The sequence below is a fragment of the Tupaia chinensis genome, unplaced genomic scaffold (assembly GCF_000334495.1).
Source record: "Tupaia chinensis unplaced genomic scaffold, TupChi_1.0 Scaffold000455_1, whole genome shotgun sequence".
Taxonomy (NCBI): Eukaryota; Metazoa; Chordata; class Mammalia; order Scandentia; family Tupaiidae; genus Tupaia; species Tupaia belangeri.
In genome coordinates, this window is record NW_006159963.1 from 92186 (window position 1) to 109183 (window position 16998).

General features: G+C 45.0%; 1 protein-coding gene across 8 annotated transcripts in view; it reads right to left on the reverse strand.

Moving 5' to 3' along the window:
- The window catches only part of CDK5RAP2 (CDK5 regulatory subunit associated protein 2), a 208699-nt gene that overhangs the window by 60545 nt on the left and 131156 nt on the right, over positions 1–16998 (reverse strand). For all 8 annotated transcript variants that reach the window (XM_006155484.3, XM_027774561.1, XM_027774562.1 and 5 more), the window contains 2 exons: positions 8385–8787; positions 1878–2109 (listed from right to left, as the gene is read on the reverse strand). In XM_006155484.3, coding sequence (XP_006155546.1) covers positions 1878–2109; positions 8385–8787 — 635 coding nt within the window. The remainder of the gene's footprint in view (positions 1–1877; positions 2110–8384; positions 8788–16998) is intronic.

The window sequence follows — 16998 nt, forward strand, 5'->3', positions numbered from 1 at the left end:
CACACACACACACACACACACACACACACACACACCCCACCGCCCCAAGGAGGAATGGCCATGCCGCAATCCTTTTTCCTCCATTTTCCTCTCAGAATTTTGGGCACACAAGCACATATGTTCGGTGTGAGTGTCAAGCCACCAACTGGGTCTAGGACTCAAACCGCGGTCAACAAAGTGGGGAGTCCAGCGCCTTAGCCACTACGCCACATACTGGTTTCCAGTCTACTTTTCTTAAGGAGGCAAATAATAGATATTTTAGGCTTGGTAAACCACGAGGTCTCTACTGTAACTATTCAACTCCATCACCATAGTGCAAAAGGATTCATAGACAATGAGTAAATTAGCGGTTGTGGCTGTGTGCCAATAAAACTTGATTTATAAAATAGGCAGTGAGCTGGATTTGTCCCACAGGCTGTAGTTCGTCAACTCCTGCTTTAAGACTTAAGTCAGATCATGTCACTCCATTGCTCAAGACTCTCCAGCACATTGCAATCTGACCTAGTGTCCAAGACAAAGTCCAAGAATGGCCTGTGAGAGCCCACCTGATCTCTCACCTCCCTGACCTCACCCTCAACTCTCCCTCTCTCTTTCTAACTCCATTCTAGCCACACACTGGCTTCTTTAATAATCACTCACCTCCCCAAGTTCAAAGCAAACCCAGGGCCCTTGCCTTTGTCCTTTCTTCCCCAGGCGACTCGTGCTTACCCGGCTCCCTGTTTCCATCCACGCACCACCTCATCCCAGGCTCTAACACTTCTGTACGTTAGCAAACCCCATGCCCAATCCACATTCCCCTTGCCCTCAACCCAGCTTTAGTTTTCTTCACAGCGTTTATTTCCTCATACAGTTTACACATGCATGTGCACGGACACACACTGATCAGATAACTGTCTTCTTCTCCCCCACAACAAGAACGTAAGTCGTACTTCATTTGTTTTGTTCACTCCCATCTCCCAAGTACCTAGAATAGTGCTTGGCACAGGAGAATTTAGTAATTATTCTTTAATAAATAAGAGATTACCTGTGTTGCTGTCATTTGTTTACAATGAGAGTTCAAAACCAGGAGTTGACATGTACATGTTTGCGGATTCGTGAACCCTCAGAAAAGCTTACCTGCACTACTCTGAGAGAGGGTCCTCTGCTTTCTTCAATTCTCAAAAAGCTGGTGGACCAAAACCTCTAAGTGCCACTGTCCTACACTAGCGGATGCCACCCATGTCTGGATTCTGACTATAGTCAGACTCTGTATCCATGGATGCACAACCGTGGACACAGAGCCCACAGCACTATGCCTTCATATACGGACTTATGCACCCATGAACTCTGGTATCAACCGGCAGGCCTGGAACTAATCACTAGGGGATGACCAGATGTTGGTACTTTTTAATCTAGGGGATCTCTGTTTTCTTGGTCCTTTAGGACAGTAGAGGCAGCAGATTCAAAGTAGGTGGGAAAACAGGTCACTCCTAAAAGAAGATATAAGGTCAGTAGGGTTTGGAATTAGCCCAAAATCAACCTGGACTTTGCCAAGAGGACTCTCATTTACATACCTCCAGTGCCACACGCCCAAGGCTTCTGGAGGCACAGCCAGGCAGAGAAGGCCAGATTCACGTCCTCCTACAACATGGCACCTGCAAACCATCCCAAGTGCAGGTAGCAGTGTGGGTACAAGACCCACGAGGCTCTACAGGGCCCCTTTATCCAGTTACTATGCTCTCTCTGTTGTGCATTTGTCAAGAGTCAAGATTAATTGCTGCAATTCATGAAATTTATACCCAAACGTATTGTAATTCTAAAAACTAAGCTGACATTTCAAGCAGTTCTACCGGGCCGTTCATCTAGCTCGCAGAGAATGCATTTTTCCTGGTGCTTACCATCCGGGAGCGTTTTCTCAGGCGTTGACTTCCCCTCCATCATCGCTTCAGCCAGAATTAACTTTTGGTGAAGCTGCTTGTTGCGAGTCTTAAATTCCTTCAGGTTCCCCTGCAGCTCCAAAATCTGGCCCTGCAGCTGGGCCACCACCTCCTGGCTGGCAGGGAGATGATACACACTTCCTAATGGCCTGGATGGTTTGATTAGGATCGGCAAGCGGGACTTCTTAGCTCCCTGAAAACACACACACGCAACAATGAATATACCGCAAAGGCCCTTCCTTTGATTACACAGTCAGCATTCTCATGCCAACCTCACAACTCCTGCCAGCCTTGCATAACACAATTCAAACTGGCCTCCCAGACTTCCGGTTCCTATAAGGACATCTGTGTTTGTCCTCCAGCCAGAAAGTTTGTATTTTGGCAGGTCCCTCCTCTGATTGTCAAGGGCCAAGCTGCTTGTCCTCAACATCCTCTCAGACCCAGCACACTGTCTCTCTGGACAATTCAGATCGGTTCTTTTTCTAACACAAGCTTCTGGAAAACATTTTTTCTCATTTAATTCCTCACTGCCCCTTATTCCTCAGTCTAACCCAATCTGCCTCCCATCCTGCAGGTTCACCAGAACCAGTCTGTGTTTCAATGGCTACTGGATCACTCACCCAGTGAATACTCTGAGCTCCCATCTGGCCTTTCCTACGTCTCTGCTCTTGTGACAACTCACAGGCACTCCAGAGTCAACTGAAACCTCAACCCTTTGATTCTTTCACCCTACGTCCCCACCTGTAAATCTAGGCCACTTCACCAATCTGTCTTGGTGAGCCACTTAACTAACCACTTATTTATACAACCTAGAAATCTGGGAGTCATTTTTAAACTTCCCTTAATTCTTATCTTCACTCACCAGGTTCCATTAATTTCAGCTACCAGGACGTCTCTCCATTTTTTAGGTTTGTTTGTTTTTGGTTTTTAGGTTTTTGCCATGGGACACGTGTGCTTACCAAAGACAGACAGAGACAATGAGAGAGAAAGTGAAAAATCACCCTCTGGGGGTAAGGCCACACTGCAATCCCTTCCCCTCCATTCTCCTCTCGGGATTCTAGGCATGCACACACACACGTGCTCTGCGTGATTCTCAGGCCACTAGGTCCAAGATCCAAACTGCAATTCACCGTGTGGGAGTTCAGCACCTTAATCACCACACACCTACTGGACCCTCTCCATTCTTTCAATTCTTCTCATCCTCCACTGATACCAACCTACTCCAAATGCTGAGCTCTCCCCTAGGCCATGGCAACAGCCTCCTGAGTGCTCTCCACACATCCAGTTTGCCCTCTCTAACCCACTCTCCATGCTGTAGGAAAAGGTGAACATACCATTCCTCTCTCAAAAACTTACATTCTGGATTTGATTGTCATGTATGACATGTATACTTTGAAAAACCATACTGTGAACTATAGAAATGTACAATGATGGAATGTAATAAAAACTAAATTAAATTTTAAAAAAAGCAAAACTATTTTAATGGCTTCCCAGTTCTCCTAAGACAAAGGTCAAAGTCCATACCATAACTTACCAGGTCCTGCATGACCCACAGCTTACACGACTGCCCCTTTCCCCTTTCCCACTCCACTCTACTCTTCAGCCACACTGACCTCCTATCAGTTCCTCAAAAAGCCATGCTCCTTCCACCTCAAGGCCCTGATATATGCTACACAGAGCACTTATTCCTGTCCACCTCCACTGACTCCAAACCATTGATTAGGTCTGAAATGAGCCTTGTCAGGAGAACAGGCCTTGACCTCCAAGGTCAGGTCAGGTCTCCCGGTGGCTCACTCACTGGCCCCTACCACTCTCCACACAGAATGCCATGGTAGTATCATTAAAATTAGCAGCCTATGCAATGACTTTGTCATCTACCTTCTGCGTCAGCCTGTAAGCTCCAGGGTTCAGGGGAATCTACATATCTTGGTCATTCTATCCACAGATCCCAGCATAGGAACTAGTCCATAGTGTTCAACAGCAATTTGTGGAATAAACATGTGAACAATACATTGGAGGCCAAATGGGAGTATCTTTCAAGTAGAGAATTTTAACACATTCAAAGGCTGAGGTGAGGGGTGTGAATCTAGAATATATAAAGAAGTATTACAACCCAATAATCAAAATACCAATAATCCAATGAAAAGATAGGCAAAAGATCTGATAGACATTTCTTCAAAGGAGATATGCATATGGCCAAGAAGCACACAAAAAGATGCTCAGCATCATTCATCACCAGGGAACTGTAAATCGAAAACCAAAGATCCCACCACTCCATATCCACTAGGATGGCTATAATCAACAGCACTTGTTATAACAAGTGCTGGTGAGGATGTGGAAGAATTGGAACCCTCACACATGGCTGGTGGGAATGTGAAATGGATGCAGCTGCTTTAGAAACAATGTGGCAATTCCTCAGAAGGGTTCAACATGAAGTTATCATGTGACTTACTGATTCTACTCCTAGGTATATACCCAAGAGAATTGAAACATGTCTACACAACAAGGTGTATATAAATAATACGCATATACAACCCTAATAAGTTAAAAGTAGAAACACCTCAAATGTGCATCAACTAAGGAATAGAAAATAAAAACTGTCATGATCCATACAAGAGAACACTGCTTGGCAATAGAAAACAAATGAACCACTGACACATGCTACATGAATGAATCCTGAAAATATTACACTAAGTGGAAGAAGCAATCACCAAAGATCACATATTATATTATTCTATTTATAGGAAATATTCAGAATAGGAAAATCCAAAAGGCCAGAAAGATTAATGGTTGCCTGGGGTTGGGGGTTGAGCAAAAGGAAACTGGAGGTGACTGCTAATGAGTACAGGGTTTCATTTTGAGATGATGAAGATGTTCTAAAATTGATTGTGGTAATGGTTACACACCTCTGAATATATTTTTTTAAAAAAATTACTTTTAATGGAGGAGTTGTATGACATATAAATTATCTCTCCCTTAAAGCTGCTTTTTTTTTTTTTTTTTGGAGAGGCTTTTGCTTTAGGGCAAGTGCGCTTGCCAGACAGACAGAGAGAGACAGAGAGACAGAAAGCGAGAAATCACCCCCCAGGGGGGAAGGCCACACCGCAATCCCTTCTCCTCCATTCTCCTCTCTGGATCTTGGGCACACATGCACACGCACCCAGCGTGAGTTTTAAGCCACTGGGTCCAGGACATGAACCGCGGTCGACTACATGGGAGTCCAGCGACCCAGCCATTATGCCAACTGCTGGTCCCTAAAGCTGCTATTTTTTAAAAATTTTTTAGGGACAGCAGATGGCATGGATACTAAGGCTACTGGATCCCACATAGTCAATTGTGCAGTTTGAGTCCCAGATCCAGCAGCTTAAAAAACACACTGGGTGCATGAGTATGCATGCCCCAAATCCCAAGACTGGAGGAGAAGGGACTGCAGTGTGGTCATTCTCCTTGGGGAGGATGCTTCCTCACTTTCTCTCTCTCTCTCTCTCCAGTGAGTACACACACCCTATAGCAAAAACTAAAAAAAAAAAAAAAATTTTTTTTTTAGATACTGAGAGACAGGGAACCTGAGAGGAAAACAGAAACTATGTGGGATCCATGGAATGAGATCGCCATGGTTTTTAAGAAGAAAAGAAAGGGCCCTTCACTCCATGTTCTAGAATGTAAAATGCCTTCAAGCACATTCTCCCATTATCCTCAGGTCAACTGCACTCTCAGAGCTTGCAGGATGACAGATGTGATCATGCTTATTTCCAGATGAAGCACTGGGATGTCAAATAACTGATCCAGTATTTTACAGCAAGAAGGCAGAAGTTCTTCAGACTCTACTGTTCGGCTGAGAAAGAGGAGATCTGGGCCAGCAAGTGACGTGATGGTTAAGCTGCCGGATCCCACATGGCCAACTCTGCGGTTCCAGTCTCAGACCCAGCAGTTTGAAAACACAAGCATGGACGTGTGCCCAAATCCCAAAGAGAAGAATGGAGGAGAAGGGGTTGTGGGTGGCCATCCCTACTGAAGGATGATCTCTCACCTAAGAATTCTCTGTGTGTCTCTGTCTCTGTCTCTCAGAGCACACTCACCCTATAGCAAAAAATCTTAAAAAAAAAAAAAAAAACTGCCAGAAATTCTAGCAAAGAGAACAGGTTCAGGAGGACAAGCGCGGCTTCAAGTGGTGAAGGGGACTGCTTGGGAGGAGGTAGGTGCCTCGTGAGAGGGGGCTGGAAAATAGCAGTCATTTGCTTGGTCCTCAGTCTCCACCAGTCTTTATTCTTGGATCCAAATCTGTGTGTCATATGGTAGCAGAAAAGATTATCTGCAAGTGCACAAATGCCAAAGCCAATTTCAAGCTGGAAGACTGCCGTCAGTCACCCTAATGCCGATCTAAAATAACACTACACAAAATGCTACCTTATGGACTCTGAATAAAGTCCCACCTACCACCTTATTACACACATCATGATAGACACCTAACGTGATGATGGAAGGGAGACAGGAATTTCCACACTGGAGCTCCCATCCTATGCAAGGTACTCCAGTCATACGTAGGTAACAGGTATATACTAGGCTCTTGCTACACAGGACCTCATTCAGCCATCATGCTGGCTCTGGTCCTTCAGGATGTTCCTTTCAATACAACACCAGAGTTCTGCTTTCACCACAGGATTACTGACTCCTTGACTATCAAAGACCAAAGAAAATTATTACATTTTCTTCTATGTTGTACAGACCGGAAGCCATATTGATGATAGGAGGGCTCCTCCCTCTCTGAGAAAGGTGGGTTTACAACGTCTCTGCCTCCAAAACCAGCCTTCAGTTTATATCCCAGTCACTCCACTTACCAACCAAGTTACTCTAAACAACCTTCTGGGCCCTGTAGAGCCTGTTTCTTCATATGTAAAATGTGGATAATACCTACCACACTCAAACACTGACTGAGAATGTTAAGTGAGATAATACAGAGAGAAGATAACATATTTAGCACAATTCCTGGCACATATAGCAGATGCTAAAAATAACACATAAGTAAACATAGTTTTTTTTTCTTTTTGAAGACACAAGAAAAAAGCACAATTTCAAACTTAAAATTTTATTTGGGAAATAAATTAAGTTCATTCATTATCTAATTTTCCTGAACATAGCATGACATTTACCACACAATAGAAAAAAGCAAACAAACAAGCAAACAAAAAGCCCCTAGTTTTCCTGATATACAGGTACAAATTGAAAGAGCTGGGGCAGATGAGAGCATTTCTATTCTAGCCAAATTGCACAAATTTGCATTTTGAGTACTATTAATATAATGACAGTGTCTTTTTTTTTTTCCTCTCTCTCTACTGATATCTTTAGAAAACCCTTTTCTAGAAATTATAGTTTTGGTGCATAATTTAAAACAATCAAAAGCAATTTTGCTAATGATATATCTAACTCTCTTTGGTATGCACAAAAGCAGTAATTTAGTGGTCAGAAAATAAACTTAATTCGCCATTCTGATGCTATGAAGCAGTGTGTACAGTTGATTTCTCAGACACAAAACACCCAGTAGAAACGAGAATACCAACAGCCTTCACTGGAGCTCTATTAGAAACATGACCTGTTCCCTGCTCTACCAGAACACAACTTCCTGCTATGGGGACTCTCAGCCCCACCCCGTTCCCAAGAGGATTTCAGTACAGTCAAATATTGCCAACAGAGTCTGGGTTTTAACAATGTGGCATATTTGATAGTATCTGCGAAGAAGTGTAGAGGCAGTACCTGGCGTGTAGGAAAATCAACATGCAGGCGTTCAACCCACAAAACCAGACCCTACCATTTCAAGCTACCACAGCTGAAAAGCAATTTAAGCCAGTGCAGTCAGGTACAGTGGGAATCCCAGCTCAGCCCCTACTGGCTGGCTAGCCAGGGCACTAAGATCTGGCTTCCTCATCTTCTGTAAGTGTTATATGTGTAAGAGAATATAAACAAAGCTCTCAGAATAGTCCCTCCACAACACCAAATAAAACCTAGTCACTCATCTCTACCTAACACCAGGTTACCACAACTCCCCTACAACCTGCCAAAGCAAACGCCCATCAATAGGTGCAAACTGTAAATTCTGACACATCCTCACAATGGAATCTCACGCAGCCATTACAAGAAAAAACGATCCTGATACATAATGTGAAAGAAAAGGTTGTAGACAGATGTACAAACATGATTCCATCTGTGTTTTTCTGAAGAAACACATAAATGTCATGCTACACGGATAAATGAGGCAGGGTTGGGGTGGGGGAGGAGAGAGAGAGGGATGGGAGTGGGGGCAAGGTCAGGACAGATGTACGCCTCTGGCTGGAGCCAGCCTAAGTGCAGGCAGAGGAAGGAGACACTGCACTTTCTCTTCATACAAGAAAAAAGTAGTGAAAACAGAGGAAGCTTTCTAAGTTTTTTTGCTTGTATGAAATAAATATATAATTAACATATGGAAAAACTTACTTTGTTGGTGCCACTAGGACAGGAAAGAGCGGCCTGCTGCCTTGGCAACTTGTACATGTTCTGGGGCAGGAGCTCAGTACTGATCACGGCCTCGGATGGCCGCTGGTCCCCAGCCTCTGTCTTCCCCTCGACAGCCACCGTCTGCACCGAGGCGTCTCTCAGCTCCACCTTGTGTGCTTCACCCGCCCTGGCGAGCTGGGTCTCCCAAGCCGACTGCAGTTCACCGTGTGGCTTGCAAGGTGAGCTGGCTTGGGTGAACTGTCCACGATCTCCCCTTAACTCAATGTCCATTTGCTTAACTGTCTTCTCAGTTTTATCATCAAGGCGTTCTCCAGAAACTTCCTGCTCTGCCAGGCATATTTGTTCCAGAAGCAGTTCACGTAGTGCTTTCAGAAGGTCTGGTCTGTTTTTCCAAAAGGAAAGGAAGTGGGAGAATTAAGCTTTCGGCTATGGACTTGTCTCCTGCCCAGTTTCCAAAGTTTTCCACACCAATCCAGTCCAGATTCCATCTAAACTAGACATAGTGAGGACCCACAATGTGCCAGGAACCATGCCAACTATTTTATTCCATGTACCCTCACAGCAACCAGACAAGGTTGATTTAACCATGTCTACGCCATGGATATGAAGAGTAGAATTAATCTGACATACACAGCAAGCGAGTGGGTCACGTGGCTATGAGACTGCAGGTTGGGCCTGAGTAGGAACAAACAAATCATAGGTATCCATAAAAATGACAGAGTCCCCACCCTCACCCCCACAGTGCTAGCCCCATTCCTACATCTGAGGGCAGGAATGGCTGTGGACGAATCTGGCCACCTGGAGTGATCCATCAATGACCTTCCCTCTTTGGAGCACAAGGATCTCAGTAAGTAGATGTTAAAGAAGGGATGCTTGTATAAGGCAAAGGAAAAAGCACACTGGCTTTGAAGACAGATAAAAATGACTTCAAATTCTAACTCTGTGACTCTTTGAAAGGAGAAAAGTCTTCCTCCCCAGGCCAGCTACTAGGATTTAACTAGGTAGTGCCTGAGTAGCTGAGGCTCTGCTTGTCCCTTTGCCACACGCCCTTTGCCCACCTCTAATTGCAGCTGCAGCTGGGTGGACGGTTCCTGTGGCTATAAGACAGCCCCACCACGAGCACAACCCTGGCGAGCTTGCCAAAGCTCTCAGAGTCAGCCAGCAAGGCAATGTAGAAGTACAGAATTTACATCTCTGATGGAAACCGTAAATCAGTGGAGGAAGAGAGGTGTTTGGTAAATGTCCCAGTCTCCCTTCGAAGGGACAACATGGGCAAAGAGGACGCCCAGGATTAGGCGCACCAACTACCCAGAGCAGGAACCTGACCAATAAAGCACCCTTGCTGGCTTTGCTTTCATGCCTGTCTTTCTCTCCTGGAGCCCTCACTCCTGCTCCTTGATGTCTATCCCAGATAAACTACTTGTACTCAAGTGTTTATCTCAGGCTCTGCTTTCCAGGGAGCCAAAGTAAGCTAGATGTAAATACTCAGGGTGGTGCCCAGTGTGGGGCAGTTCAAGACTCACTTGTGGGTGTGTTTCTGTGCAAGGCACTGTAGTGGGCACCAGGGATACAAAGCTGCCCACGTGGACTTAGACTGGTGTAGGGTCAGATGTGCAAGCGAATCCCCCTTCACAAGTAAAAAGGGAAACACAGGCACTGTGGAATTCTAACCCTGATGCAAGGCTAGAAGGTGAGGGGAAGGACAGGAGGTGGAACAGTCTAAGCACAGAAAACACTATGAACAGAGTCAGGAAGCCGTGCAGAGTGAGGATACGAGGCTAGAAAGCTGAGCAGGGAAGAACTCTTGAAGCACCTCGCACGCCATGTTAAGGGAAGGAGAGCCACAAGAAGACCCTGCAATGGAATGGTCTGGTCTCTGTGTATGCTCCACAAAGGTGACGAGCAGTTGGGTAAAGAATGAATAGAGGGGCTGGCCCCCACATGGCTGGCTGTGGTGTGAATCATGGCTCTGGCAGCTTAAAAAACATACCAGGCATATAGACACGATGCCCAAAAGCCTACTGGGATGGCACGACAGGGAGTGTGTTCTCTCCGCCACAGACACTTTGACAAATAAAAATAAAGAATGAATTGAGAGACTTCTTGTCAAGACAGTGGTGTGGGTATACACGATAGCCCCTCCCATTCTGGTTTAGTTACGTACAAAAGACAGCAGAGACAACATAGCAAAAGAAACGTTTTAAGGTACTCCAGGGCTCAAAATCAAGGTAAACACATCCAAAGAGGAGAAACAGAAAAGGAAACCCACAGCCTGTGGAGGGGCTGGACTGGGAGGCATTTACAGAAAGCCGTGGAGCCAGGAATTCAATTCCCATGGTGGAAGAGAAACCACACAGATTTCACGACCCCTAAGGAGGGCCAACTGAGGCAACTTCAAAACCACCACATGGGAAGAGTATGGGTGGGCGGCTGCACAGAGTTGTTGGCACAGGCAAACTCCACTCACAAATAAATCCGCTATCGAAAAAGACAACAATCCAAGAAATGAGAAAATTCACACTCAATAAGATAGAATAAAGCAATCTGAAGCATTTTAAAATCAGTATGTTAAAATTATCCAAAAAGGGGGAAAAAAACAGACTCAAAGCGAAATTTTGGAATTAAGACAGAAAATTATGAAAATGGAGCTAAAGAAGGGCAAGCACAGAAGCAGAAACCAACTAGAAAGCTGTGGCGGCTTCCAGGAGGAAGACGGTGCAGGTCCGGATGGGGCAGTGACAATCAGAGAGAAGGGGACAGAGCAAGTCCTCAGCGCTGTTCATTGTTCTTCTCCATTTCTTCTGTCTGCCTTATTTCAAGAATCCTTGTGAGATGTGGAGACCAGGCTCTACCAATTGCTTTTATATACCCAGACCTTCCCTTCCCAATTTCTGCTACTGCTGGAAATGACATGTACCCTTGTTTATCTTCCCCTCCAAGTCCTCTGAGGGCAGGGGTAGAGCCTGATTCCAATCATCTAGATTAGGGGCAGGGCTGATTCTATTCAAAGTCAATATTACAGCTGAAATGAGGTTAAAAGATTTATAAAAATTAAAATGTACGGCACATCTTTCCCTTCAAATGTGGAATAATCTAGATTAGACAAACCATCTTAAACTATTGCAAACCCAGACTTTAAAAATATTTCTGGTACTTCAAGCATCAAGAAATGTTAAACTAAATTTTCCTTTCCTCTCCCTCCTTAAGATAGATTTAAAAAAATAATAATAATGACAGTTATTATTCAGCTAGCTAAAGGTAAACTATTATACACACCAAACAATGTACAATAAACACAGGAAAAAAGACTTGATAAATGGGTAGTAAAAGGTGTGAAAGGGGCCATTATAATATACTAAAGTGGTAGTGCTATTAAACAAAACATTCTGGGACCAGCAGATGGAGTAATGGCTATGTCGCTGGACTCCCATGTAGCCGACTGCGGTTAGAGTCCCAGACCTGGTGGCTTAAAACCCATGCCAGGTGCGTGTGCATGTGTGCCCAAGATCCCAAGAGGAGAATGGAGGAAAAGGGACTGTGGTATGGCCATCCCCCCTGGGGGGTGATTTCTCGCTTTCTGTCTCTCTTTCTCTCTCTTCCTGGCGAGTGCACGCACCCTATAGCAAAAACCTCTCCTTTCTGCTACTGCTGGAAATGACATGTACCCTTGTTTATCTTCCCCTCCAAGTCCTCTGAGGGCAGGGGTAGAGCCTGATTCCAATCATCTAGATTAGGGGCAGGGCTGATTCTATTCAAAGTCAATATTACAGCTGAAATGAGGTTAAAAGATTTATAAAAATTAAAATGTACGGCACATCTTTCCCTTCAAATGTGGAATAATCTAGATTAGACAAACCATCTTAAACTATTGCAAACCCAGACTTTAAAAATATTTCTGGTACTTCAAGCATCAAGAAATGTTAAACTAAATTTTCCTTTCCTCTCCCTCCTTAAGATAGATTTAAAAAAATAATAATAATGACAGTTATTATTCAGCTAGCTAAAGGTAAACTATTATACACACCAAACAATGTACAATAAACACAGGAAAAAAGACTTGATAAATGGGTAGTAAAAGGTGTGAAAGGGGCCATTATAATATACTAAAGTGGTAGTGCTATTAAACAAAACATTCTGGGACCAGCAGATGGAGTAATGGCTATGTCGCTGGACTCCCATGTAGCCGACTGCGGTTAGAGTCCCAGACCTGGTGGCTTAAAACCCATGCCAGGTGCGTGTGCATGTGTGCCCAAGATCCCAAGAGGAGAATGGAGGAAAAGGGACTGTGGTATGGCCATCCCCCCTGGGGGGTGATTTCTCGCTTTCTGTCTCTCTTTCTCTCTCTTCCTGGCGAGTGCACGCACCCTATAGCAAAAACCTCTCCAAAAAAAAAAGAAAGAAACATTTCAAGTATTTCTTTGCAAGAACTCCTAACAGTGGACTCATTAAGCAGTCACCATCATCAGGACCTTTTTGAATGGCCAGTCCAAGCGTCTCGACAAAGGCCCAAGAACTTTTTCTACACCTTCCTGAACATCTCTGCCATGCACAAGGGGGAAAGGAGCTGACGGTTACTAAGCACTCGCCAAGTCCCAGATCCTTAAAGCCTCCCAATAAGACTGTGAGATGAGGACTAGTATGAATCTCACTTACAGATAAAGAAATGGACTCATGAAGATTAGGATCCCCCTGCAGAGTAGCAGAGCAAAGATCTTGCTGACTCCAAAGGAGCACTGTACATTTTCCAGTTTCTAACCTTACTTTCTGCTATGATGTTGAGCTTCTAATTGCACATTCATTCACACATTTATTGAGTGCCCCCCATCAGACATGTAGGGCAATAGGAGTGCTTGTTGAAAAGGAATAATGGAGTTTACATTTCATTTAAGGAGAAGACAGACGATCATAGATACATTAGACCTCAACAAGACCATGTAAGGTAAGTACTATGAATTGAAGGAAGGAAAGGAGAAAGGAGAGTGAAGGAGGAGAAAGAGAGTGAAGGAGGAGAAAGGAGAGTGAAGGAGGAGAAAGGAGAATGAAGGAGGAGAAAGGAGAGTGAAGGAGGAGAAAGGAGCCCTGAGACAACGTGCAAGAACAGGGATTCCCTTCAGACACAGTGGACAGGCTTTTTCTTCAGAGCTGACATCTAGCTAAGACACTGCCAGTCATATGCATCTGAGAAAAAATGCATTCTGGGAAGAAGGAAAAGCTATTACAAAGGCCCATTAGTGAAAGCAAGTGTGGATGTTCAAGGAACATAAAGAAGGGCAGCATGGCTGGAGCCCATGAGTGGTAGGAGACAAAGACAGAAATGGAAGGAACTGGGTCATGAAGCTCTGATCTTGTGGTAAGGACAATGGAAACCCAATGGAGGGTTTTAAGCATGGAAGAGACATGATATGATCTAAGTTTTACAAAGATGACTCCAGCTACTCTTTAGAGAATAGGCTACAGAGGAACAGAAGTGGAAGCAAGGAAACAAGTGAGGAGACTATGCAGCTGGAGGAGTCCAGGCAGCTTGGTCTGAAAAGACAGCAGTGGAGACTGAAGTGGCTGAATTAGGGACATATCCTGGCGGTGGAATCAACAGGACTTGCTGATGGCTATGCGTACTGAGAAAACTAGACCTCTGGCTATATCAGCTTGGTAGACAGCACTGCATTAGCTGGTTTGAGAAAGAACAGGAGAAGCAGATTAAAAAGGGAGTTAACATGCTGGGCACATGTACATGTGTGCCCAAGATCCCAAGAGGAGAATGGAGGAGAAGGGATCACAGTAGAGCCATCCCTCCTGGGGGGGTGGGTGTGGGGGTGAAGAGGAGAATGGAGAAGAAGGGATCACAGTAGAGCCATCCCTCCTGGGTGGGTGGGTGTGGGGGTGATTTCTTGCTTTCTGTCTCTCTGGCGAGTGCATATGTCCTATAGCAAAAATCTCTCTCTCAAAATAAATAAATAAATAAAATAGGGACTTGGGTTCTGATATTAAGGTTAAAGTGTCTATTTTAGTTAAAGTGGAGAAGTTAAACAGACAGCTGGCTATAAGATCTAGAGCACTCTCTGGACTGTACGTACCAATCTAAGAGTCACAGCGCATACTCCAAAGCCATGGGAGAATCAAGAGACAAAAGACAAGGAGCTAAGAGATAAGAGAACCCAACTCTGGGACACACCAATATTCTCTAGCAAAGGACACTGAGATGAAGAGGCCAGTGAGGCAGAAAGGAAACAGAAGGTCATGGGGCCGGCAGGTGGCATGGTGGTTAAGGGCACTGAACTCCCACATGGCCAACCGCAGTTCAAGTCCCAGACTTGGCAGCTAGCTTTCTTACTTTCCCTCTCTCTTTCTGGTGAGCACATGTGCCTTACAGCAAATCTTAAAATAATAATAAATAAATAATATATAATAACAAATATATAATATATAAATTAATAATAAATATGAGGAGAAAACTGAAGTGGTCTGTGTTTGACTGCTTCTGCTTTCTCATGGACATCACAAGGTCAGCAGCCAGGGAGGGAAGGGACTAAAGGAAAAAAAAAAATAAACAGTGAAAGAGTTTTGTGCTGGACAACGGTGAGAACTCATTTTGAAATTAGTGATAATAAATATAAAATATGACCTGTCCTACAAACACATGCATCTTAAGTGCCTGGCCAGGTCTCCAGGAAGGGTTGGGAAATGACAAACGAACTAGGTTACCCTAGGCCTCGGGGGAGAGCGGCGGAAACAACAAGGAGTGTTTGTTCTGAGGGACCAGCGCGTGCGAAGGCCCTGAAACAGCACACTTGACGCATTCTAGGAACTGAAAAAGGGCAGTGAGGCCAAAGCGCAGAAACAAGGCAAGGGCCCTGTGAAGAGGTTACTAGATCATGGAGGGCCTGGCCAGATTCTGACCTCAGGAAAAGTGGAAAGTCTCTGAAGGGTTTTGGGTGTCAGAGAGACATGACTGTTCTGGAAGCATTGTGGAGAAGAGACTGGAACGGGGCAAGGGTGGCTGCAGGGACTAGTCAGGAGGCCACAGCAGTGAACCTGGAGGAACCTGACAGAAGCCAGGACTGGAGAGATGATGAGAATGGTTGAACAGAAGTGGTTGGATTTGAGCTATTTAGGAGGACCTGAACTTTGGAGGTGAAGGAAAACAGAGACTCACGGAGGATTTCTGGGGTCTAGACACCCCACAGGTCCAGTCCTAGATATGGCAACACAGACTCTATCTTCGGGTACTTGCCAGGTCTCCTCCCCATTGGCTAAGCATGCCAAGTGTCTTCAGTGGTAGATCTGCCCTCTTTGGACCTCTTACCAGCCCCATGCTTCAGGGGGTACCTCCATGTCCCTCAGCCATGCCCAGATCAGCAGAGTTAGAGTTTTGGGGGGCTGGCCTCAGAACTTCTAGCAGCTGAAGCAAGATTGTATTAGCTTTTTTTGAAAAAAAATTTTTAAGCAATCATATCATCCCCAAGGTATCCCATCTTAAATATTTATAATATTTCTGATATCAAATCTCACACTTAATTTGAGGCTGCAATAAAACCCCAAAAACTTGAGAGGGTAAAATCCTACTGTCCTCCCACGTCCTTGAGGGAGTTGTGGTCACGGGAACTGGAAGTACATAAAGATACAGCTAGGAGCACCATGCACAGTGGGCGCCATGGGAAGGAGGGTCCACTAGCCCATTCTCCACAGCCAGGCCAGGACCTTTCACTCCACCGTTAAAGAAGGAGTTGCTCTGGTTGGCCAAGTGCAAGACAACTTATCAGACTAAAGTAACTAGTGGACAAGTCACTTCTTGGTCCATCCTAGTGGACGGAGAAGGCGAATCAGTTACTCCTAGGGCCTTAGTACTCTGCTAGTCCCTTCAGCCCAAGGGCAGGTGGCTGGAGAGTGGAAGAGTTCAAAGTGGGGGGGAAGGGGACACCTTGGGCCTAAGTCCACCGAAGCTCTGCACTGAGGTGACTAGACACTGGCTCAGCATGAATACAGAGGCATGAGTCACTGACTGCTGCTGTACCTCGCCCATGGCAAGAATCTCACCTGGGGTTGATGTGGAAGGTCAGAAGAATGGGTAGGGCCCAATTTAAGCCGTAGCATCACCAAAACCCCACTTAGTACTGAGACTTGGATGTATATTTTATATCCATTATTTTATGTCATCTTTATAAGATCCTATGGAGTAAATAAGTATCATCACCCCTCACTTTCCAGATGAGAAGCTAAGGCAGGAAGACATGGCACACATCTAGATGGGAACAGCTGGACAGGAGCCAAGTCCATCTGACCCCAAGCCCGGCTTTTCCCAGTACATCAAATTTCCTCCTGGAAGAAATTCCTAGGAGAAACCTGGTTATTGCAAGGAATCTTTTGTCTGCCCATAAAAATTCTTCAATGACTCCACCACTTAGCAGCCAAGGGAATGTCGATTCCCCAAACGCCAGATCCCACCTTTGTAAAAAGATCACCAGCAGCAGCAGGCAAAGCTGTTAAGAGGGTAAAAGAGGTCCAGGCATGGAAAGTACCCACCCAGGGGCCTGGCACACAGAGTGGGTGCTGGCCGGGCAGGCGGCAGGGGCTTCAGAGTCATCATGGGGTTCAG